This window comes from Triturus cristatus, chromosome 2_2 (assembly GCF_964204655.1).
Source record: "Triturus cristatus chromosome 2_2, aTriCri1.1, whole genome shotgun sequence".
In the NCBI taxonomy this organism is placed as follows: domain Eukaryota; kingdom Metazoa; phylum Chordata; class Amphibia; order Caudata; family Salamandridae; genus Triturus; species Triturus cristatus.
This window is the reverse complement of record NC_140582.1, coordinates 81,108,931-81,135,936: the sequence shown is the minus strand read 5'-3', so window position 1 is coordinate 81,135,936 and position 27,006 is coordinate 81,108,931. Positions and strand designations below refer to the sequence as shown.

Below are 27,006 nucleotides of genomic sequence, written 5' to 3'. Positions count from 1 at the left end.
TCCACCGGTGTCTGAGTTGGTTTCTTCTTCAACTCCTTTCTTGGATTGTCATATTTTTGGGCGAAAGTTAGTATGCGTCCAAGATTATAATCGCGTTCATCGCGTTCAAACTTCTCCTCCTTGCGTTTTTTTATTTTTTGCTCATAAGATTTCAAACGTTTTTTCATTGCTTCTCTCTTTTCTTCCAGTTTACTTTGGTCTGGTTCTTTAAGTAGTTCTTCCTCCAGTTCCTTGATTTTGAGCAAAGCTGCCTCGCGGTCACTCCATGCAAATCTCACGAGTATGGCCAACATTCCCTTGCACGATTGGGCCGTGTGTTCTGCCCACTCATCGAGCAAACGGGGATCCGGATTTTCATACGCGGGGACAGTGTAGATACGCAGGCCGCGTGGTACTCGGTTAACCTCAATATAGCTTTGTAGTGAGGTAGCCTCCCACCATTTCCTGACCTCCCGCTCATACAGTCTCTCCAAGGCATTCAGTTTGGTATTCACGCTCATCAACCATAACGTGTTGAAGATTGAAAGTCGCTGACCACTGTTTTATTTTATTTTATTGCAATGTATTTCTTTGAAAAATAAGACCTGTTTCCGCTTAGGCTGTATGCCCATCCAGGGCTTGATTACTACGATTGTTGATGAAGTGCATCGATTAGGATGCTTGGAGTCATTATCTGATACGTTCTAGCGGAACAATGAGATACTATGCCTGTTATCACGCTGCGAGAACGTATGCCCATCCTGGGCTTTATTACTGTTGATGAATTGTATCTATTGTGATTTTAGATGGTACGTTCCAAGATGGCGGAATATTTACACCCTGATTTCAGATGTGTGTTAGTCCTTCTACCATGTTGATTGTATACGTAAGCGCGAAAACATGAATTTAAAAACAGTGGCAATGGTGGCGTTCCGAGCTTAACATCGAGAAAGGCGAGTTGCCGAAACGCGTCTGTTTTGAACGCCAAGGGTTCCTAATAAATCAATTTTGGAACTCTCCCCCCGTGAGTGCTGTCGTCTGTGTTCCGGTATGATTACCGAGTGGCAGTGTGGAGCTATAATATATATATATATATATATATATATATATCCTGCACTCTCCACCCCATGTTTGTAGATCCTCCACAATGACTATTTGGACAATTTGTATATCATTTTAAAATTATGAAATGCCTTATAATTATTAGTTTAATAATTGTTTTAAATTATATATATATATATATATATATAATTATTATATATGTGTGTTTAACTTTTTTAATTAAGTTTATTTGTTATTATTTATTCTTTAATATATTTTATATTTCTTTTTTATATATATATATATATAATGATATTTTGGTCACAATATTTTTGTATGGGGATATTGTGGGTGTGTACTGAAAATAATTAGGGAAACCCAAAAAAGTTATGCTTGTCCAAAGTCAATCAAAGAATTATTAGAAATAGTTGATGGACCCACATTAAGCTGTGTTGTCGCCATATCTTCCAATAAAGAATCATAGTTAATAGAGTTAGGAAATGCTATGGATTGTAGTAATGTACATACATGTTCAAAAATGGGAGGAGAGAGTAGTCTGGGTTTTCTTGAAAATTATAAATATTCTTGGAAAAGAAAAGGAGATAAAACATCTTGCACCAAGTCTCCCCATGAAGGGGAAAAGAATGGGGAATCTAGGAGCCAATGTGCCAATGCTGAGTGGCATTTATGAAAATCTGGAAAGTTGACTCCGCCATCAGTGATCAGACGTCTCAACTTTGACAAAGACATATGAGCTTTCTTATTATTTCAGAGGATAGCAGAAATAATGGAGTTAATTTTCTTAAAGTATTTGGGCGGAATGTTTAATGAAATAGCAGAAACTGTGTACAACACAATGGGAACCAACATCATTTTGATAGTGTCTAGGTGTTCCCACTAGGAGAGGTATAAAGAATGCCAATGATTGATGAGAGTATTTATTTTATAAACAAATTGTTCAAAATTAGGAGAGATAAAGTCTGCTATTGAAGGGTTGAACCAGAAGACCTAAGTATTTAATTTTGTTTAGATTCCATGTGACACCAGTGTGACTGAATTCCTGTTTGAAAGTATATTTACTCAATGGAAGAACTTCACATTTATCTGAATTTAATTTGCAACCAGAAATATGTGAATACGAGTTAACTTCACTAAGAAAAGCAGGTATTGATGTTTGGGGTCATGAGATAAATAGGAGGATATCATCAGGGTATTCAGTCAATTTGACATGTTGTTTGTTATGACAAAAACCATGAATATTCATGTTTTGGCTTAATTTAGATCAGAAGGGTTCTAATCTATATTACAGAGTAAGGGTGAAAGGGGCCAACCTTAACGGACGCATCCATGTATAGTGAAATAGGTGGAGGTAAGGCCATTTAAAGGAATGACAGCTTTAGGAGCGGTGTTTAAAAGTGATCTAAAATGAATAATTTTGGGGCCAAAACCATACCAGCATAAGGCCTGAAATATAAACAACCAATTAACATGGTCACAAGCGTTTTCAGCATCTATAGCTTCTGCTGCTAAAGATTCATAATATGTGTTAGATTTTGCAAGATTGTTAAAAAATTGCCTTGTATTATCTAAAATATATCTATAGTGAACAAAACCAGATTGTTCCTTACCCAACAAATTTGGAAGGAAAGAGTCCAATCGCAATGCCAAGACCTTAGAAAAAAATGTATATTCTATATTGACACAGGAAATTGGTCTGTAGTTTTTACAATACTGAGTGTCTTTGCCATCTTTTGGTATAAGACAAATAAGGGCCCGTAGGAAAGTGCCATTAGAATTACCAATGTGCGAAAAATGTTGAATGAGATGTACTAATTTGGGCAGCAGTAAATGTGAGAATTGAAGATAGAATTCTGCTGTAAATCCATCAGGACCTGGTGCCCTATCTTTTGTGAGAGAATGAAGTGCAGTATGAAGTTCTGCTTGAGAAATGTCAGATTAGAGAGAAGTCGAAGTCTAAAGTTGTGTCAAAAGATTTTTGTATATCAGAAAAATTGGTGAAATTCTAATGATCTGTGAGAAAAGAATTTGTTGAGTGAAATGGACCTTATTACAATGTGGGTCGGAGTTTCCTCCGACTGACACCGTGGCGGAATTAGGACCGACCAACCTCCAGTCGGCGTTCCCGACGGCTGAATTATGATGCGACCGCACATGGTGCAGTCGCATTCTCGAATTTCTCTATGGGAGCTAGTGTTACTGCCGTAAAGTGGCCGTGATACAAGCCCCCATAGAGAAATGGGAGAATGTGTTAATCCCTGCACCCCGTGGCAGGCACCTCAAGGTGCCTGCAACAAGGTGCAGGTATTAACAGGGGGCACCATAGGTGCCTCCTCAGTCTCCAACCGGAGGCGCAAGGAAAAGGGGGCACTGCTAGGGGCCCCCAAACACACTTTCTGACAGGCTTTCTTTGTCAGAAAGCCCGGCATGGAAAGCCTACCAGAAACCATGCATCATAATCCGGACGGCGTAAAATGCCATCCATATGTATTACGGGCCGGTTCCGACTGGCCGACGGGCTCCTTGAGCCCATTGGAAGCCAGCTGGAATGACTAGCTGGTTTCAATTGTGACCGGCTGTATCGTAATCAGCCGCTTGGATTTGAAACCGACGATCTCGGTCATAAAGCCTCTGACCTAAGGTCGAAGGCTTTACGGCTGAGATTGTAATAGGCCCCAATGTATCATAAAAATTAACAAATTAATTTAAGATGTCCAAATCTTTGTGTAACAAATGAGAATCTTGGGTTAATATAGACTTTATTTTATTTTTATTCTTTTCTTTTATTTGCCAGAAGTTTTCCGCCATTGAGCTCCACAATTACAGTTTGTTTTATCTTTACATCCCCAGGGCTAGATTAAATTCCCTTCGGATGAGGAACCGGTTGGCCTTCGTCACTTATATGATTAGTTCTACAGTTTCTTTATGCATGATGTGTCCAGTTGAAAATATTTTTTCGTTACAGAGAAGTTGTTTGTCACTACACATGCATACTTTCAGTAGGTTTTTAATAAGGTGGACAAATGTCCTTTTCTCCAATAGGATGCTCCCCGTCTAAACCTTACCCGGTCCCAATGAAGACCTGCTGTACAGCCTGGATTGTATAGTGGTTCTACAAAGGGGCGATTATGAATGATATGATTACCCTTTATTAGTGAGATCATACATATGCTCTATTAGAAGTATAATGTACAGGCTATTTTGTAAATAAGATGATATATTTGCAATAGGTCTATTTCTTTTTCTTTCTTTGATTATATTCCACGCACAAACACTTTTTCTGACCACCCCTTTACACATCTTCTTGTAGCAACCATATGTGTATATAATGTATTTATATTTATTGAGTTTCAAAATACAGAAAAGTTCATACATTTTCGTGTATTTTCTTTGTGTGCGGTGTACAATTCATAGAGTTATTTATACTCCTTCCTATATTCAGAAACAATATTCACCCCCATCCTAGAGTTAGATGAGTTGGGTTTTTCAAAAGCAATCAGGAGAAGTTGATTTATTTAACTTTATCCGTTTGATGGATCTTTCCAATTGGACCTCTGTTGTGATGTATCGCAAATTACCCAGGTCCTTCAGTTTAGTTTTGGGTCACCTCGTTGTTATGTAATGGGTAACTCCTGGTAAGGGCTTTAGCCTTTGACCACTATGAGCGTAGGGCTTTGGGTGCCCTTCCTGGTCCAACAAGACCTCAATCCCTGAGACAGGTCTGTGTCATGGCACACATGCATGATCCGTGTTTGCCTATGACAACTAAAATCAGCATTTGTGATCCATCAGTACAGTTGGAGCACTCAGGGCAGGGGTTCACATCCATTACCATGGGGAGGACTTTTACGTCCCAGCAGTATAAGAAAAGGATATTACAGACCTGGTGGGCACTTCAGATACTAGACCATTTGCTGAGGTTTGTAATTCCAACCTAGGAAATTTAGTATATCACTAACGTCAGAATTAGCAGTGGGATTGTCAATGTATTTTCTAGACCAAGTTTTATTTGGCATGGGCCGCACCCAAATGAATATAAGTTAAATGTTCCCTTTGTGAGGAAAAGAGGGTCCAATTTTTACATGGACATCTTTTAAATCAAAAGACCTGCCTTTTATTTCCGGTTTTTCCACTGAAACTCATTTTGTGATCCTGGACAAATCTTGTCATATCCTTGCCCCTCTGTTCCCATATCTGTCAAAATCGGTACTCGTTACAAATGGGCAAATGGCACTATTAAGAGTTATAATAAAAAAATTGCATATTGCATCAAGGGTGTCACAGCAGGTATAAATGAAGGAAGACTTCAGCGTGTACAAACAGAGATATCAACTGATATTGTTCAGAATAAAGGGGTCAGGGTTTAATTTCGGCGTCTTTCAGTCCATTACTGGAGTTGGTTTAACTTGATGGTCTCTTGGTTTGTTGTTCTGGTAAGATGGATCTTCAAGCAAAGGTAGAACAAATTTGAGTTGAGTTGCATGTTCTCTCTAACAGGATTTTGATGCTGAGATACTGAGAGGCTGCATGAGAACTGTTTCTTAAAAGTTAACGGCCATTTAAATACAATTCATATTTTTGAAGGTTCAAGTACGGTTGTTTTATTATAGTTAAGCTAGGGTCAAATTTACATATCCTTCAAATTAGACTAGCTGCCTAGCTCTGCATTCAGAATAGTTGAAGGCCACCGCTCATAGGAAGTTCCTGAATAAAAGTAATTTCTGTTGTTGGTGTGGGATTTAACAATGGCCTGCACCCATTCTGGAAGTCATTAACTAGTAGGATGGCTTTTGTGTTTTTTTTAGCATGTACATTTGGGAGTACCCACTTTAACTTCTTCAATATGTGGTGCAATAAATAGATACATTGATTTAAATTCTGTAGAGGTTTGTGGATTGGGCGGTTGGAGTAAGGGTTTAAAGGTGGAGCTTTTACACTATTTTCTTCTCCCAAATTTGCAAGTCAGTTTTGTATCTTGGAGATGTTATTAGGCATTCTGTCTTTAGGGATTATACTTTAAGGAAATGAGTTGCTATCCATATGTAAATATCCCTGTGACAGACCTTCAGTGGATCAGTACCATGAGAGGTCGACACCCTTAAGCGCGTTGGCTGTAAAGTGCATATTTCTAAGAATACCAGTTCCTACTCCTTGTTAGCTATAATCCCTGTTTTGAAACTGCGGTAGTCTTACCACATGCTGATCCCATGAAGCTCCTCTCTTCTTCGCCAGCACCATAGAAAACGTAATCTTTACCAGATGCAACCTCAACTCACCTCTCATATCCACTACATTCAATTGTATTTGATCATCTGCAGAGGGTTCACTAATGACAGAGCTCTCAAGCATGGTGCTGACTTCAAAATAATTAGTTTGTTCCAGTGAGAACAAGGTAAGCAGTGGGTTAGTGCTATTGTCATCTGAAGCCAATCAATTTTTCCTTAATAGCAAACCTAAAGGTGGCCTTGAGGGGTATAATAAGTGACTGCCTGGAAAGGGGAGTACTTAAAAATTGTAGGTTTCCCGTGCTTCTGCTGTCCTACATTATGATCTCGCTAAGGACTACTGTATAATGTAATTGTTGTCTAGCTCTATCACTGTACCTCCTCCTAATGACATCATCTTTATTATAAAAAGTACTATAAAATATTTATGTGCTTGTTTCGATGTGCCATGATTGCATAAGAAATGATGAAAGCAAGGCTCATCTTAGTTGAGGTGGATAGAGTTCATAAGACGTAAGGTCACTAAAAGACCACTGAAAAGACTGATAATAGATGAGAAATAGGCCTTGCGTATAGTACAATTTTTCAAGCTACTTGAATTTGTGTTTTTTTTCATTTTATTAATGCTTTTGCCAACTGTTAGTTCTTCTTCATGAAGTAGTACACCAAGGAAGTATTAACAGTTACCGTCACCTGTCATTCTTTTACTGACATAGCTGTTTGTTATTGTAGAACAAGTACCAGGACCAGAAGAGATTCATAAAGGTCTTCTGGTGCGGCACAGTGGAGACTCTATTTTGGCTTCAGACTATCCTAATGACATTCCTGAAGCCGAGAAAAGACCCTCACCAACGCTGTCAATACAGAAGTCAACAAGCAGTCAAGAAAATGAAGAATATGGTCCTACCAACCAAAAAAAAGGTATAGTACTGTAAACATTTGCTTTGTTGCAGTGACTGCCCATACTTGAGTATTATTTTGTGTTGAATTGAAGACTAGTGAGTTGTGGAAATGCTGTCATGCTTTTCAGACTTTTCGGCAGTAACTATCTCTTCATAGGACAGTTTCTACAGTAAGTGTCACCAATACTGGCAACTGCTATTTCTAAATTAGCAGAGCAGGAACAACAAAGGCATTAGACAAAGCTCACACCAGATATGCTTTCTAATTGACTCTAATATGGCCCCCTCATTTGCCAGGCTCGAATGACTGGACATGGTCAAGGAAGCACATACATATTAGGAAGGAAGCCATAAAGGATATTGGCTGAGATTTTCAATGATGCTGACAAGAACGTTATACTCAAAGAGAGGACTATTAATTTAGGATTCACTGCTTCTATTCAAAGTGTATGAACCTTTTCAAAAATGAATGGGGAATGTGATCCTTTGAAATAGGAGGGGAATTCCAATCTGCAGGAATGTGGGACTCATTGAATGTTGAATCCTGGTAGAACAGGCCCTCTATTAGAGGATGTCTGACACAAGAAGGATTGATGGAAGAACGAATGCATAATATGGGCCATCAGACGTCTTTGATAATCATGAATGTTTCGTTCTGGGCCCTTAAGTTTCTGAGTATTTGGATAAGGCCTACTGCAGTGGTTGGATCCTAAACACATGCTTCAGCCATTCACTCATTTGTCTGAGAGGCCTGAATGAGTTTACAGTGCATTGCAGTGCTCTATATATGGAGCCCCTAAAGCTGTGTTACGGGAAGAATATGATTGCATGAGTGAGCAATAGGGCTTTGTAGGGCTGGTTGCACAGAGACTATAGTTGTGAGCTTAATCCCTGAGTGAGGAGAGTGAGTGAACCTAGTTCAGGACAGTTGCCGCACAGCTCTAATTTATCCAGCAAAGCCACTGGAGATTTTAGGTGGAAAACAGCATTGGCAGCATGAGGGCTGCACCACCTCTCTGTAGTGATCCCACGTTGGTCACTTCCTTTCCAGAATTGGTGCTGAGGAGAGACAGTATGCACCCAATCACAGTTATCACCGAGACGTGAGTTAGCTCATGAAGAGACTGCAGACTGATTTCCCTCAGCTGGGATTATGGGCCGGAAGGTAAACCCATCCTTTCAGTATATCTTGATAATGTGGGACCACCAAGGACAGCAAGATACAAAGAAGGCAATTAGAGGAACTCTGATAGCCATTTAACAGTGATACGTGTGTTTTACGAATATCCAATAGAGATGTGCATTCCCAAATAAACTAGAATGCTCATTGCAGCTGTAGTTACTTGAGAATGGTTTTGGGAACTAATCAATATCTCACTTCTCAGGGCCAGATAACAGATTGACACTGTAGAATGGAGAGACCAGTCCCAGAGTTCTTGATATGCACTGAAGCAACTGTGTTTGCTAATATATATGACCTTTAACTCCTATTTTTATGATCATTGACACCTTTTCTTCCAAGTAGGAGATCGTGAGGTCCTTGGGGGTTGAAGACCAGCACTGTGAAGTAGCCATTGGTTTACAGCCAGGGGTCGCTGGGAAGATCCTTTGGCCACTATGAGCCAAATGCAAAAATCCTGTACTATCTGCATTAAAATACTGATATGGAAACAACTCCCCTAGCGATTGAGAGCTCTGGAAGCGGTCCATGCTATTGTGCATCTTTTCCTCTGTTAATCATGTTGCAGACCGTGGGACAGGACAGACGTGCTAGTTGACATGTTGTTACTGTGTCATTAAGGGATCACTGACATAATATCGACTACAAAAATATAGACTTACAAAAATATCGATGCCAAAATATAGAATACCAAAATATCGAATTCCTATCTCCAAACAGGAACTTACAAAAATATCGAATCCAAAATATCGTTGTAAATAATATAGTTAGTCAAAATATCGAATTTTTTAAATGTTTTAAAAGTAATGTTAAATTAATGATATAATACATATAATTAACTGACACACTTAAAAATACTTAAATAACAGTAAAATTAATGAATAATTAAAGTAAGTAAAAAAAAAATTAATACATATATCTTAACGTGATATTAATTAAAAATATTCAATATTTTCTGTGTAGGATAGCGGGCGCGTAAAATTTACTATTACCACTCCAGTAAGTGCAATAGTAGGGAAAGCGTTGGATAGCGGGAGGGTAAAAATTACTATTCCCACTCCAGAGAATGCAACAGTAGGGAAAGCGTTGGATAGCGGGAGGGTAAAAATTACTATTCCCACTCCAGAGAGTGCAATAATAGGGAAAACATTGGATAGCGTAGGGGTAACAATTACTATTCCCACTCCAGAGAGTGCAACAGTAGGGAAAGCGTTGGATAGCGGGAGGGTAACATTTACTATTCCCACTCCAGTGAGTGCAACACTAGGGAAAGCGTTGGATAGCGTAGGGGTAAAAATTACTATTCCCACTCCAGAGAGTGCAACAGTAGGGAAAGCGTTGGATAGCGGGAGGGTAACATTTACTATTCCCACTCCAGTGAGTGCAACAGTAGGGAAAGCGTTGGATAGCGTAGGGGTAAAAATTACTATTCCCACTCCAGAGAGTGCAACAGTAGGGAAAGTGTTGGATAGCGGGAGGGTAACGTTTACTATTCCCACTCCAGTGAGTGCAACAGTAGGGAAAGCGTTGGATAGCGTAGGGGTAAAAATTACTATTCCCACTCCAGAGAGTGCAACAGTAGGGAAAGCGTTGGATAGCGGGAGGGTAAAAATTACTATTCCCACTCCAGAGAGTGCAACAGTAGGGAAAGCGTTGGATAGCGGGAGGGTAACATTTACTATTCCCACTCCAGTGAGTGCAACAGTAGGGAAAGCGTTGGATAGCGTAGGGGTAAAAATTACTATTCCCACTCCAGAGAGTGCAACAGTAGGGAAAGCGTTGGATAGCGGGAGGGTAACATTTACTATTCCCACTCCAGTGAGTGCAACAGTAGGGAAAGTGTTGGATAGCGTAGGGGTAAAAATTACTATTCCCACTCCAGAGAGTGCAACAGTAGGGAAAGCGTTGGATAGCGGGAGTGTCAAATTTACTATTCCCACTCCAGAGAGTGCAACAGTAGGGAAAGCGTTGGATAGCGGGAGTGTCAAATTTACTATTCCCACTCCAGTGACTGCTCAGTAGGGAAAGCGTTGGATAGCGGTAGGGTAAAAATTACTATTCCCACTCCAGAGAGTGCAACAGTAGGGAAAGCATTGGATAGCGTAGGGGTAAAAATTACTATTCCCACTCCAGAGAGTGCAATAGTAGAGAAAATAATAAATGTAAACATTTTTAATTAATTAATTATTAATACAAAAACAAGTATTACAATTAATTACCAATCACACAAGAATTAATTATTTATAAATACCAATACATTTTTGTTTAATTAATTAACTATTAATAATTAATTAACAAACAATTGTTTTTAAATAACAAACATTAATAAATGCAAATAATACCAATTAATAATTAATTTATAATATATTAATTAAGGATATACACAAATTATTTAAATAATTATTTTTTTCAAATTATATTACTTCCCACCATATTCCCCTATAAACACAATACCCGCTACAAATATTAATTGAATACAATTAACATAATTATCAATTAAACTATTAATACAAATTAATTACCAATTAATACTAATTATTTACCAATTAATAATTAATCAACAACCAATTAATTTGCAATACCAATTATTAATTAACTAATAACAATTAAATTACTTCCCACCCTATTCCCCTATAAACCCACAACCCGCTACAGAAGTAAAACGCTAAATTAAATTAAAGATATATTAATTAACAATATACACAAATAAATTAAATAATTATTTATTTACAATTATATTACTTCCCACCATATTCCCCTATAAACACATTGCCCGCTACAAATATTAAATGAATACAATTAACATAATTATTAATTAAACAATTAATACAAATTAATTACCAATTAATACTAATTATTTACCAATTAATAATTCATCAAAAACCAATTAATTTTCAATACCAATTAATAATTAACTAATAACAATTAAATTACTTCCCACCCTATTCCCCTATAAACCCACAGCCCGCTACAGAAGTAAAACGCAAAATTAAATTAAAAATAATTAATAATTCCAATAAATTATTATTTAATAATCTATAATTAAATTACTTCCCACCCTATTCCCCTATAAACCCACAACCCGCTACAGAAGTAAAACGCAAAATTAAATTAAAAATAATTAATAATTCCTATAAATTATTATTTAATGTACTATAATTAAATTACTTCCCACCCTACTCCCCTACAAACCCACAACCCGCTACGGAATTAAATTACAAAAAAATAAAAAAACATAAAATTCATTAATTTAAAAATATTCTAACATACATTCCAATATTAATACATACTTTTAACACATATACTAACACTTAAAACACTATAAAAAATTCGATATTTTTAACAACTATATTATGACTGTCGATATTGCTTACTTCTATATTATTGCAATCGATATTTCTTACCTGTTTTTCGATATTCTTCACCACTATATTTTTGCAAGTCGATATTCTGTCCATTCGATATTAAAAACTCGATATTCTGGCTACTCGATATTTTTTTTTCGATATTATGTCTAGTTACCGTCATTAAGATATGGAGACCCTTGTGAAGGGTCACTGTTGTACACTGTGGCATTGCTCCTACTGGTGTAGTCTTCCTTCATAGTCCTGCAAGAGTATGCAAACAACCTCACATTGTCCACAAGGGTTTCAGATTAATTTAACACTAGAGAATCACAAGCATTGTGCAGGTGGTGCACACTCTCACATGTGTAGAACAATCAGGTATCTTAAGATATCACTTTGTGGTCTGTAGATTCTACCCTGCGTCACTCTACAGTTTTCTTCTTTTAAGCTCCCTTTATTAAAGTTATTCACACTAACACTTCAGAGTAGGTTCTGCTGATTTGATGGAGATAAAAAAAAATTCACCTGCCTTCAGCCAAACCTTTTCACTTTATTTTGCAGATTCTGCTTCTAAGAATAAACTAGTTTCTAAAACCACACTCCCAGTCCCACAAAAGAAATGTGAAACATATTTCCAGCTTACTACAGAAGTTGTCAATTATGTTCTAAGGCTTACTATATCCTACTGAAGTAAGTTTTATCTATTGTTTACCTACCTTAATGGAATCAACTTTTCCAGATCAGATGTTTGAGCATTCCATTTGGCAAGTAACAAATTACGAATATTTGTGACTTGCAATTTGCAACTCGCTAAACGGAATGTACTAATGTGTCTCAGACACATTTTGCGATTCCCAATGGGGTCGCAAATGACCTGCCTCATCAATACTCATAAGTCAGGTTGCAATTTGCGACCCTTTGGGAATGGGCTACAATCACAAGGATGGTGACCTGATTAGGACAGCCGACCACCATGTCTGTGTTTGCTTTTTAAATAAAGCAATGTTTCCTTTTAATTTTTTGAGGGCAGGCAGTGATTGGAGCACTGCCGGCTCTCCAAAAATATTTTAGTTGCCATACACAAAGGGGAAGCAGTCGCAAAACAATCATACATCCCCAGCGACTTGCTATTAGGAAGGGCGCCCTTGGCACGGTCCTTTCTAATAGCGACTCGCAAACTCTATTTTGCAGGTCAGTAATAGGTTACCAACTCGCAAAATAGTGCATGTACATGCTACCACCCTTTTTATTGGTCGCAAATGGCCTGATATTCCACTTGCGACCTCTAAAAATGGTCACACATCCGTCCCATGATGCGTTATGTATACCTGCACAGGGAAATTCTTGAACAATTGTGAGTAGTTTGTGGAAAGAATCCGAAGTTGTGATTTACTCCAATTTATTTTGTAGCCAGGAATAGATTAAAATGTTTTGAATGGTTTAAACCTTATGGAAGCTTGCTGCACAGATTAGAGTTTTGCAAAATTATGTAATCGAGGGACATACTCAATTTGTTGGACATTTTTCATAAAATGATTAGTCTGAATACTGGATCTACTCTCAGTTAAAGTCCTACCACAAAATACGGAGTGGACGTTGCCCCATCTTGTATCTGTTCGTAAATTTACTATGCTTAGTTTAAAGACCTGATATGGTGAGATTGGAAAGACCAGAAATCTGGTCAATTTATGGACCAGGAAAGCCAACTTTAATCAATGTGTACATAAATACGACCAGCCAGGGCACACGTTGTATCTACATCATTGACACCAGTGATGGAGGGTTATCTAAACTGTGCCAATCCCAGGTCAAGTGCACTTTCTACAGATGTGGGAGACCATCTGTGCTTTAAATCATACCTGAATTAAGCCATTGGTTAATGGTTTTAACTGGCTGTGCCTGAGGTTTGGTGAATATCAGGGTGCCAATTACGATCCGGTAAAAAAATTCCCCGTGCGACTCGTATCCGGTCTTTTTACCGTACGAATCGTACAAGTGCCGTACGAACTGGCAATCACGATTCGCATGGTAAAAAGTCCATACGAACCGCATCGGGAATGATTTCCCACACGTCCTCGGGTCGGAAAATGTGTCCGACACGTCCTCGGACTATTTACCGTACAAATGTGAAAGGTGAAGTCCGACCGAGGAATCACGATCCATCCCGTGCGTCCGATCTTACAACCGTATGGAAAAAACACCGTCCGCACCGAACTCCAATAGCAACCATGGAGATGTCCAAACAGGTGCCCGGTACGCGCCGTACCCCCCCCCAGCCCCCGCATGTATGTGCCGTACCCCCCCCAGCCCCCGCACGTATGCGCCATACCCCCCCAACCCCCGCACGTACGCGCCGTACCCCCCCCAGCCCCCGCATGTACGCTCCGTACCCCCCATGTATGTACACCCGAGTACGTGTCGAACCCCCCCGTGTATGTACACCCGAGTACGTGTCGAACCCCCCGTGTATGTACACCCGAGTACGTGTCGAACCGTACGTGTCGAACCCCCCGTGTATGTACACCCGAGTACGTGTCGAACCCCCCCGTGTATGTACACCTGAGTACGTGTCGAACCGTACGTGTCGAACCCCCGTGTATGTACACCCGAGTACGTGTCGAACCCCCCCGTGTATGTACACCCGAGTACGTGTCGAACCGTACGTGTCGAACCCCCCGTGTATGTACACCCGAGTACGTGTCGAACCCCCCCGTGTATGTACACCCGAGTACGTGTCGAACCGTAGGTGTCGCACCCCCCGTGTATGTACACCCGAGTACGTGTCGAACCGTACGTGTCGAACCCCCCGTGTATGTACACCCGAGTACGTGTCGAACCCCCGTGTATGTACACCTGAGTACGTGTCGAACCCCCCCGTGTATGTACACCCGAGTACGTGTGGAACCCCCGTGTATGTACACCCGAGTACGTGTCGAACCGTACGTGTCGAACCCCCCGTGTATGTACACCGGAGTACGTGTCGAACCCCCCGTGTATGTACACCCGAGTACGTGTCGAACCCCCCGTGTATGTACACCCGAGTACGTGTCGAACCGTACGTGTCGAACCCCCCGTGTATGTACACCCGAGTACGTGTCGAACCCCCCCGTGTATGTACACCTGAGTACGTGTCGAACCGTACGTGTCGAACCCCCGTGTATGTACACCCGAGTACGTGTCGAACCCCCCCGTGTATGTACACCCGAGTACGTGTCGAACCGTACGTGTCGAACCCCCCGTGTATGTACACCCGAGTACGTGTCGAACCCCCCCGTGTATGTACACCCGAGTACGTGTCGAACCGTAGGTGTCGCACCCCCCGTGTATGTACACCCGAGTACGTGTCGAACCGTACGTGTCGAACCCCCCGTGTATGTACACCCGAGTACGTGTCGAACCCCCGTGTATGTACACCTGAGTACGTGTCGAACCCCCCCGTGTATGTACACCCGAGTACGTGTGGAACCCCCGTGTATGTACACCCGAGTACGTGTCGAACCGTACGTGTCGAACCCCCCGTGTATGTACACCGGAGTACGTGTCGAACCCCCCGTGTATGTACACCCGAGTACGTGTCGAACCCCCCGTGTATGTACACCCGAGTACGTGTCGAACCGTACGTGTCGAACCCCCCATGTATGTACACCCGAGTACGTGTCGAACCCCCCCGTGTATGTACACCCGAGTACGTGTCGAACCGTACGTGTCGAACCCCCCGTGTATGTACACCCGAGTACGTGTCAAACCCCCCCGTGTATGTACACCCGAGTACGTGTCGAACCCCCCCGTGTATGTACACCCGAGTACGTGTCGAACCGTACGTGTCGAACCCCCCCGTGTATGTACACCCGAGTACGTGTCGAACCGTACGTGTCGAACCCCCCCGTGTATGTACACCCGAGTACGTTCGAGTCGTACCCCCACCCGTGTATGTACGGTGCGTACCCCCAGTACGCACCGTACATACACGGGTGGGGGTACGACTCGAACGTACTCGGGTGTACATACACGGGGGGTTCGACACGTACGGTTCGACACGTACTCGGGTGTACATACACGGGGGGGTTCGACACGTACTCGGGTGTACATACACGGGGGGTTCGACACGTACTCGGGTGTACATACACGGGGGGTTCGACACGTACTCGGGTGTACATACACGGGGGGGTTCGACACGTACGGTTCGACACGTACTCGGGTGTACATACACGGGGGTACGGCGCGTACATGTGGGGGCTGGGGGGGTACGGCGCGTACATGCGGGGGCTGGGGGGGGTACGGCGCGTACATGCGGGGGCTGGGGGGGGGTACGGCATGTACATGCGGGGGCTGGGGGGGGTACGGCGCGTACATGCGGGGGCTGGGGGGGTACGGCGCGTACATGCGGGGGCTGGGGGGGGTACGGCGCATACATGCGGGGGCTGGGGGGGGTACGGAGCATATACATGCGGGGGCTGGGGGGGGGTACGGCGCTTACCGGGCCACCTACTCTGGTCGTTTCGCGCCGTACTTCGCATTTCCGGCACTTTTTGGGTGCCGTAAAAATATTGCCGTCCGGACTGCTGTCGGTTCGAATCGTAATTCCTGGTTCGTGAAACGCGGCCTGAGAGCGTCCCGACGTCACGTCGGCGCATTCCCCGGATCCCATTTGTATGTATCTTTTCGTCGGCCGGTGTTTTGTACGACTCGTACGGAAATGGTGTTTCCGTGCGAATCGTGATTGCATGTTTGTAAATTTTTACGACCGGGTACGAGTCGGACGGAAAAAAGCCTCCGTCCGACGGTTCGTACCCGGTTTTTGCCGAATCGTAATCGGCACCCAGGTCTTTGTTCTGCCTCTAGATTGCTGGTTTTATGAATTATGAGAACTTCATTTTGTGATACTTTTGAAAACTTCTATTTGTGCAGAGATTACAATTAATTGCAAGAGGTGTGTTTTTTCTACACCCATTAATTTCCGGGTTTGATAAAGACAATAAATGGAGTTTTCCCCCGTTAAATGTTGTCAGGTGAAACCTGCTGACATTGAACTGGTAAAAGACTCTATAAATAACATTAACCAGGGGCGGTGCCTTCTTTAGGGCGTTGGGGCGTTGCCCCCCTTATATTTTACCCCCTTGTACCCTGGCAATTAATGTGAGCAACAATTACGTGCAGATTTTAAAGTGGAGAGTATCAAAATCTGCAGGTCAATTACCACTGTTAGGGGGAAACTTGTAGTGGGTTCAAGTTATTGCACAGGAAATTAGATGTTATCAGGTGCTGTAAATAGTGCAATCCTAACCCGCAGACCCCTGACTCGAGGCCATAGGGTTTCTACCAATGTGCCTGTGAGCTGTTTATGGTACCCTGCAGAAAAAACGCAATGCCACCTGCTCTATAGTTGGTTGAGTTTTTTAAAAACTTTATTTATACCACGATACAAGATAAAATAGTTTATTTCTAATGTATTTAACTTGAGTGTATCCAAGTCCTTGAGGAGTCATTGTTCTTCTGTGTGTACTAGAGTGATGGTGGTGTACGAGTTGCTGGAACAGCCAGTTTGTTCCTGCATGTATGGTGTCTGCAGTACTGCTCGTGGACATATTTTCTGATCTTGTGCAGGTGGTCGTGTTTTAGGTCATCGTCTACTACTACATCGCCGGACCACTACTTTATTATTTCATGTGGTATTACATCGTTCGGGGCAGGAGTCCCTGTTTACATTAGTTTATTCAAGTTTCTTGTCCCCTATCTTTAATTAAATAACTCTTAATAAGTTACCGGAAACAAAGTAGTTCCTGGCAGTGTAGTAGGGGAATACCTGTGCGTGTGTTTATGCCTTCTACCACATCTTTTCTTGAAGCAGGCAATCACACTATTTCTGGACATCTGGTGATGCCACTACTGCTGCTGCCGCAGTTTCCCCATACAATCAGCTCTGCGCTGTCATACTGAATTTTTCCTTTTGCTTGGAGACAATCAAAGTTATATTTAATTTACTTATATCATTATGCCTATTATACTACTTGCATCTTTTAATCTCACCTCATTCCCACATTTATCAGTCAGTCAAGTAAACTTAATTCGGCTAACTTACCTATATGTCACACATCAGCATCATATTTCATAAAACTTTAAAATCCACATAAAATTAACATAAAAGGTATTCCTAATTACCCAACCAGAATAATAATAATAATAGGGCTATTTGTAAGGCGCTTGGTTGCTCCCAACGGCGCGTCCCCGCACTGCAAGCGAGTAACCAGATCAGGAGATAAAGTTTCATATGTCTATCTGTCTACTTGCCAGATCCGACATTCATGGCTGCACTGGTATCTGGGGGAAATTGCCATGCTTTTAGTCTCCTTTGGAACAAATGCTCTGATGGTTCCATCCTCAGATGGAGGGGAAGGGAATTCCATGCCTGAGCAGCTAGAAACGCAAAGAAGTGACCAACCCATCTAGCTTTCCATACCCGCGGAATAACTGCCTGATTTGTTCCTGAGGATCTGAGATAGCAGCTTGGTTTGTGGCAATTCACCAAAGAGGGGAGGTACCCAGGAACTTTGTCATTAAAAATCCGGGGACAAAAGCACATGGTTTTAAATGAGATTGTCTCTTGAAGTGGCAGCCAGTGTAGGCTAGCTGGAGCAGGCCAGCAGCAGCACGTCTAGGCAGATTTAGTACAAGGTGGGCCGCAGCATTTTGCCCTCGCTGTAGCTTCTGCAATCTCGCTTTAGTAGTTCCAAGGTAGAGTACATTGCAGCAGTCCAACTGGGAGGTGACTGATGGTTGTACGATGATTTTCCTTGCCGAGAGCGGAAGGACATCGAAAATCTTTTTTTTAACATTTTCAGGCTGTTGAAGCACACAATCTATAAGCCACCATCTTGCATCCAATCATACATATTTCAATAAAACACCAGACGACATAAACCCCCCTAATTTCACACATATTCCACCATAAATACATATTAAAAGCAATAAAAATTCCAGTCCAAAATACAATGTCCCTGTTTCTAATTTTTTGACTTGCACAAAAAAAAATCACAATCGAAGAGCAAGTAAAACAGGAATTAAGGGGGTGATTCCGCCATCGTCTCGGGGAGTGGGACCGCCCGCCTACAAAACGGCGGTCCCACAGGGGGTATTAGGATGCGACTGCTACCGTGGCAGTCACACTTACCATACTTTGCATTGCAGCGGGTGCTGCTGGCTGCAGCACCCGCCGCAATGCAAAAACTGCACTGTTTACATTTCCCTGCACTACGTGGCAGGCACCATGTGTTGCCTGCCACATGGTGCAGGGAAAGGTTGGGGGACACCACATGTGCCCCCCCGCCCCCAAAAGAAAGGGCCCAGGGTGAAGGGAGGCCCACTACAGGCCCCCCAATGTCAATCCGTGCCAGCCATGGGTGAACCGCCATGGAAAGGCTGGCGGGAATGGACATCATAATCTGACCGGCAGTGCCCAACAGGCACCGCTACAATTCTGGGTCATGCGGGCGGTCCAACTGGCGGTCAGAAAATGACCGCCAGTTGGAACCGTGGCGGTCGGTCTTTCAGACCGCCACATTTCCGCCCACCATAGTAATCTATAGTAACTACGGCTTGTGGAAAACCGCAGTGTGATGGCGGTGAACCCGCCACCGGCAGTGTACCGGTAGCGGGTTCACCGCCACCGTCATCAGCCCCTAAGTTGTGGACGCCCCTAAGTCACATGGACACGATGGTAATTGCCTTCTGTTGCTAGTTCACTCCTTAAAAACATGTAAATAGTAGATAGTAATTAAACAAAGTCTAGGCAACAAAAATATTCTATAATATATTAAGATAAGGCTACCCCGGTTGCCTTCCTAAATTCCCTTACTTGCCTATGTTCAATTCTCATTTTAATAATCCTGGAGGAAAGCTCTCTTTTATTTATTCCCCTCAGCGATTCTGGGTGTTAAAAGAAGGTAGATGAATCAATACTATCACATAAAGTCTTAATAAAATTCAGCCAAGTAATATGCAATTCCTCTTCCAGAGCCAAACTGTCATCTAAAATCTTTCTATTCAGTGAAGCAGCCCCTTTTGTCCATACAGCCATCCACAATAAGAGGGGAGCAGCATCAGTTTTGTCTTCTATGATTGGTACACCAAGATCTGCTTGACAGATCGATTTGGAGCACCTAGAGGGGACTGACAGCATCCTTTTCAGGCACATATTTTCAGCATGTTGAATCCTATCCGAATTAGAGTACCTCAAGATGCCTACCCAATATATTGCCCACTACACATTTGCTTTTATGTAGAGCAATCATTTATTTTAGAGGCTTGGTGCCCAATCTTGCAGCAAATCTAAACACAGCAGCAATAGCTTTGTCAAAGTACAACCTTCAATTCTCCAACAGAGGTTTCCAGGTGTTTTGGGCACTGAATAAAAACATTGATCAGATAACGTATTTGTAGATGACATCTTATTGACCTTCAAGAAATGAGCACCTGCCATCCTCCTTCCAAGTCCAATGCACACTGGAAATGATTTCCTACCATTCACGGTCATACCCAAATTATAAATTAAAAGACTCAATTAAGCACTGAAGGGCATTTCCTGTCCGGGACTCCAGAACAGCATCATCTGCATACAGCAGTATTTGTAGTGGGCGAGATCCTTGTGCTATTTCCAATGATTATTTCCTCCAAATTAATAATATACAATGTGAACAGAAATGGTGCTAAAATAAACCCATGCCATACTCCTCTACTAACCTCAAACAAATCTGTGCACTCTTCCTGTCTACCATAGCGTACTCCCATGCTCTGGCCTTGCTGTCATTATACAATTGACGAGAAAAGTCTATAAGCAAAGCGGCCTCTCAACTCCCATATCTGACATGAGTCCCCACAAGATTGAACGGTTTACTCTATCAAATGCGGGGGACAAGTTCATAAAGGCCATGTATATGGTCTCCCTTCTCGACTACGGTATAGTTATTCACAAGGAGGTATAACTTCAGACATTGCTCCACCGTGCCTAATTCTTTGCAAAAACTGTACTGTATGTCACTAATGGTATCATTTTCCTCTGCCCATCCTTACAGCCTGGCCAAAGCAATCCTTCCAACCACTTTAAGGGGTGAATTTTTCCTCTTATCTAATGAATGTTTGTATTCAAACCTGCACGGCTTGACCAGCGCTCTATCCTTAAGCCTACTCCTCAGAGCCCTTTTCAGTGCTTTTTGGGCTTTACTGCAAGTTGGTTGAAACCATCATTTAATTTTTGACTGATATTTGCCTGGGGATCCTCTAAGTGCATTTTGAATATAATTAGCTGATACTCCAAATGCACTTAAGACAGACTTCACATCCACTGTTTCGCCCAGGCAAGCAGCTACTAAACTAGCATGTGACCTAATTAAATTAGTGAACAGCATTTTGGTAGGCACGCTCTTCCATTTCAGGGAAATCCCTATTCGCCTTCCCACAGTTGTCCCTTGTGCGAGTAAATCTGGTTTGACCCCCATTTCTAACTTTTTATAGCTCGCACTAAGAAGATTATGATCACTCAAACCCGACATAAGAATGTGCAGATAGTCAACACAGCGAATAAGAATTATTGAAATTAAAATATCGACAGTACTACAGTGGTCATTCCCAAAATACGTTGATGGTGCTGGGAACAGCAAGCAGAGGACGTCATTGATAAAAAATGACGTCTTCTTTCAAGAAGAGTCCATTCATTTTCTCCCCATAAGCACTATGTAGAAAGTGGTTAAACCCTGTCCTCCATTTTTGGCCAAACCACAAACCTCTTTAGCATCTGAGGTACATGTTGTAATACTGGAGTCTCCCATCCAAATGATAAAAATCTCGTTGTCCCTCATTGGAAAGCCTTCATATCTTTCTCAAGTTTTGAAACAACATTAGTACTAAAGGAGGAAAAAATGTTATTGTAATAATTATTTAACACAAGCACTACCCCCTCTTAAAACCATATCTAAGCAATTGATAATACGGAACATCAAGAATGTTCATGAAAAAACTCCCACAAAGAGTAGCTGCAATAAAAATCGCTAATCCCCTCTAGCTCTACTATGAGAAGACCTACGGACAGGAGAACACAATAACCCCAATGGACTCTGTGGTGCAGATCGAAGTACAATCCTCCATACTTGTTTACCGCCTTGCATCCTCATGCAAGTTTGTAAAAAAGTGACCCGCTTCCTACACCCCTCTAATTCTCAATGTCTGTCAGTCTTGGTCCTGCAGGGCACTCAAAGGGATAAACCGATTATGAGTACTCGCTGGGGGAGCGAAAATGTAGGCACACTGTTGGACTTGACCCTTTTTACAGGGTCATCCCTTTAACTGCATGTTAGTCACCCCTAAGATAAGCCACAGGTAGCCCTATGGGCAGGGTGCATTGTAGGTAAAAGGTAAGACATGTACCTTAATTGCGTGACATGTCCTGGTAGTGACAAACAGCCATTTTGGTTTCTGCCCTCTCATAGGAATGCACTGGGGATTCCCTGATAAGTGTTTCAGTGGTAATTCCTGATATGAGAGGAGAAGCGTCGTCAAGTTTGGTATGTTTGGAATAGTAATAATGAATGCTACGCAATGGTGTGCGCAGATTTATTATCACTATTTTAGAAATGCCACTTTTAGAAGTTGGCATTTCTGTGTGCTATGTGTCTGCCTACCTGATGTGTATTGCATGTCTGGCTCTGGAGTGACAGGAGCTGGTGAGGTGTGTGGCTCAAGGGAGGGCAGGATGAGTCAGCGCTAGGCTCAATGGAAGATCTGCATTTGGAGTAGGGGGAGGAGTAGTTCCCTGACCCTGAATAGGTCTGTGCCTGCCTGGGTGAATGCTGGCTCCGCCCCCCTGTGGAGTGTCTGATGACCGAGCCCCCACCTGACAAAGGAGGGTGTGAGCACTGTACACAAAGTGCTACACTACCCCCCAGAATCAGTTGAGACTGGTTCCCAAAGCCATGTGCCAAGGGCAGAACAAAGGAAAATGTCCTATAAATTTTGGGGCTGTGATCCCATGAAAGGTGTGCTGCTTGGTGCTCACTTGGGGCCGGGAGGCTGCCGGTCCACCAAGGGGAACCGCCACCGGGGAACTGACCTGCTGCCCTGCTTGGCGGCTTGAGGGTTTGCTGCCTGCCTAGGAGGCTCGGTGTGCTGGCCTGTCTGTGCACTCCTAGACAAGAAATGCTGCCTGCTCCGTGCTGGTGCAGCAGGTGTGGAAGGATTGCGAGCTCTGTGCTGTGCCTCCCCTCGCTGATGTGGAGGACACTTTGTTACTACCCAGGAGTAACTGAGGGGGAGTAAAACCTGAGTGAGGGCGTGGCCGGCCGGCAGGGGAGGTGGAGCCTCGCAGACTTTTTCTGTCAGCGGGAAAGGCCGCCTGAAGTCTGGTGTTGGCTGGTGGTGGCAGAGACACCGCAGAGTCCGCATCCCGGCGGGAGCCTACCCCACATTTGCCCATCCGCAAAGGAAGCAGAGAACGAGAAGTGAGCCGTGTCCAGGCCATGAACAGAGCGCTGCCCCCGCCAGGTGAGAGGCCATGTGGGAGGTGGGGGTTGTGTGGCTCCATTCCCCCGCAGTAGCAGCTGCCCCGAATGGTAGTGGGCAGCTGTCTTGACTAATTTCGCCCAGCGGAGCCATTGATGGTGAGACATGGAGGGTGAAGTAGCCTCCCCACCACGCTGGTTGTGCTGGGAACCGGAGCCGTCTTTACGAGGCAGGAACTGGGCTACCCAGGCACGGAGGGTGCCGGTGCCGGTCTACACAGCTGCACCGCAGGAGAGCGGGCAGCTGCAACATGGGTGCATTTTGTCGCCAGAGCCCCGGAGTAGGGCTCAAAGGGCACTGTGGTGCCAAGGTGGATGGCCACAGCTGCCCCGCGGGAGCGTGGGAAGCTGCACATGGGGGCATTCTTTCTTATAGGGAACAAGGGTGAGTTGCACCCCTCGCCCCCCATTAGAGCACGGGCTGGTGGAGGCCACATGCTCATTTAGCGCCCTGACTTTTGTGGACAGAGGGCATTTGGGGACAGCCCAGAAGGGGCCCAGAGGAAAGCCAGTTGGCCTGGGGCCATTTTTATGGTGATGCCTAATGCAAATGCATAATGTGTTTATGCTGAAGGTGATATATGCACCTGGGTAGTGTTACTACAGTGCACTCCTAAATGTGATTTATGCATAATGTGTTTATGCCTAATGTGATGCAAACATAATGCGTTTATGTTGCTAGTGATAATGCTGAGTAAAGTATTTTGCCAGTAGTTACTGGTTGTGTTATATTTGCTACTTGTGCTTTCTAAAAGGTTGTGACAGTGGCACGACTGGCCCTGTCATGTAAATAATCCCCTTTAAATTATTACCTGGGGCCAGTTGGCACAGTGTATATGTGTGATTAGGATTCTAATGTGTTTTGTATAATACAAAGGCTATTTTTTATATAACCTTGTGTGGAGTTTCTTTTGTAGTGTGCCTAGTGTGTTGTTGCTGTGTGTGTGTGTGTTGCGCAAACGCTTTACCCATTGCCTCGGATAAGCTAGACTGTTTGTGCCAAGCTACCAAGGGGGTGAGCGGGGGTTATCTTTAGCGTGTAATTCCCTTGCCCTGACTAGGAAGAAGGGCCCCTATTTGGACAAAGATACTTACCTCTGCCAACTAGAGACCCCCATTTCTAACACACACTATTTGTCAAGCGAGCCTGACCGTTCATCAATCCCTCTGCATCCTGGCGAGTCCGGTACACCTTCTCTTCCATGGCATCAGGGCAATAAAAGTAGCCTTGTGGAACTGTCACAATTTCCTTAGCGTGTGATGATTAAGGTGCTAAAAGAGGCAGTGCTTGTCCTGCATAAGAGGCTGAACTTGAAATTAACAACCACAGTCTTCTGGGCAGGATTTGGGTTGCCTCCCGAACCAGGGAACATGCTAATGACTTCCACCAGGTATTAAAACCTTCCAATTCTCTGGCTCAACCAATGTTGCACTATCATAAGTAATTCATGCTATCCCTCCTTCTGACCTTACCTAAAATATGGTACCCCTTTTAAGACGATTACTAGCGGAGTTGCTTCAGGAGGTAAATGAAGGAACGATCTCCCATTTCCTGGGTTAGCTAAGCTTCTAATCCTTCTTAAATAACCATTGGCGTGTTGGCAAGTTTTCATTTGGAATTACTGGATGTTGACCAACACCCTGTGATGAGCGTACCCCCGACTCTACTGAAATTGGCAATACCTCCTTGCCCTGCTTAGGACTCTCGCGAGTGGCAATGTTCTGAGATCCTGTGTTCAAAATTCCCTTGGGAATGCCCTCTCCTCTTAAAATTAAATTGTATCCATGATTGATATTAAGAGAGACCTCCAAAGACTAAATTCTTTTAAACACTTCCTCGAATAAGTCTATAATAAAAATGTTTAGTTGCACTGAAAATGGCCCCCCTCCTTAAATTCCTGCAACTGTTTCTTAAAAGCAGTAACATCCTTCCCTTTTAGGTTAAGTCTACTTGTTACATTTTCAGCCATCTGCATCTCTCCCCTATGTGGCTGTGATATGGATTTATCTTTCCCTCTAGTAACCCGTACGGTCCTTTTTCATTTTTGGCTGGGGGCAAACAGTCTGAATCCGTTGGGGATGCTAATTCAGTGGACAATGGTGCATGAGTTAATCAAGGGTTTTCTCACCTTAAAGGCAATGCAGGAGATGATTCTTATTTAAGACCACCCCTAAGTGTATGTGAATCTTCTTTAGAACTTACAGTGTCCCTCGCCTCCCGTTGAGGTCTCACTAGCCTTTCCTCCATGTTTCATATTTCCTCTTTTATCCCCCCCATCGCAGTGGTTAAAAAAGTTACAATGCTGTTAATTGTAGATTGATCCTTACTCGCAAATTGAGTAGATCATTTTCTTTGCTCTATGACGGCGCATTATTTCACTGGTAGGATATAGAGATAATGTGATCAAGGAAGAGAGTGGGCCCGCCTCGTCCGGACGCTAACCGGCCCACTCTTCACCTGGTCTTTGCTCAGTTGCATCCACACAGCAGGAGCTGCTTGCAGCCTTATGTGCTGCCTGTCTCTGCCATGGAAGAGTCCCTGCCTCCGGGCGGTATACTTCTTTCTGGGTGAATGAGTCCACAGAGTATTAATGGTGTCCCGTGCAGTGGGAGCCGCTTGCACCTTTATGCACTACCCGGCGCTGCTGTGAAATTCCCTCTGCCTCCTGGCGGTATACTGCTTTGTGGGTGAATAAGTCTGCAGTGGATTAACAACATCACATGCTGCAGGAGCCAATTGCATCCTTATGTGCTGCCGTGTGCTGCAGTGGAATTGTAGCATTTTTATTGCTTTCTGTGTGAATGAGTCCGCAAAGGATTAACAGTGTCCTGTGCAGCGGGAGCCACTACTGTGAAGGAGTTCAGTACGGTAAGGGCTGAGGTCTATAATACTGAATTAATCAGGACACGCTTGCTCTGGACTTGGTGCCGGCGGAAGGTCATGTGCGACCAGGCGCCCCTTTATTAAACCCTCGGACCGGGCCCAGTCATGAGGGATGGTGCGTGGCAACAAAGTAGGGTAGCGGCTGGGTGGTCCTCTACATAATTCCTTTTCTTTAGATAAAGAATAACTGGAAACGTGAAAGGAAAGAGGAAAAGGAACATCAGAACTATATTATCAATATAACCACAAATGGAGATGTTGCAGTCCTTGCTGGGGGTTCCGCTCACGGCAAGCGCTTCAACTCGCACAGTCTCTTAACCTCTGGGTGGGGTTGGGTCGGATCAGGTATAGGTGACTTCGAGAGGGCGGGTCACCTCCATCTGCTACAGTGCTTCCCTGAGGTCTCTCCGTCTCTCCACTCCGGGGTGAGTTTCTGGGGTTCTCTCCTGGGGCATGCATCACATCACCTCCGGGTGTCAACGCCGGACTTGCACTCAGGTTTCCTGTAGGTTCCGGGGACCCATCTATTGGTTCATTGTCTTCTTCCAAGGGCACCTGGTCGGTCCGCAGGGCTCCTGGGGCTTCATTAAACCAGGACACGTTCCACTCCAATGTGTGGAGGCCACGCCTCGCCGTGACCATGGTGCCATCCACCCGGGTGACTGTCCACACCTCCGGTTCAAGGGCGTGTGAAACATCCAGCTTGGGTGGCGATCTTTGAGGACCACTCTGGACCCTACATGCACACTTGACGTTTCAGCCCTTCTGCGTACCATCGCTTTTTCGTTAGTGGTCCTCCGTTTTTGTTGGGCTCTCTTAATGTCTACACTTGTCCAGTCGGGGTCTTCAGGGATGAGGTCTCTTGGGGAGCGCCTCAACAGAAG

The 27,006-nt window shown here is 43.5% G+C and overlaps 1 protein-coding gene across 1 annotated transcript in view; it reads left to right on the top strand.

Moving 5' to 3' along the window:
- The window catches only part of SPMAP2L (sperm microtubule associated protein 2 like), a 546,678-nt gene that overhangs the window by 112,569 nt on the left and 407,103 nt on the right, over nucleotides 1-27,006 (top strand). The window contains 1 exon segment of the mRNA XM_085643206.1: nucleotides 6,996-7,184. Coding sequence (XP_085499332.1) covers nucleotides 6,996-7,184 — 189 coding nt within the window.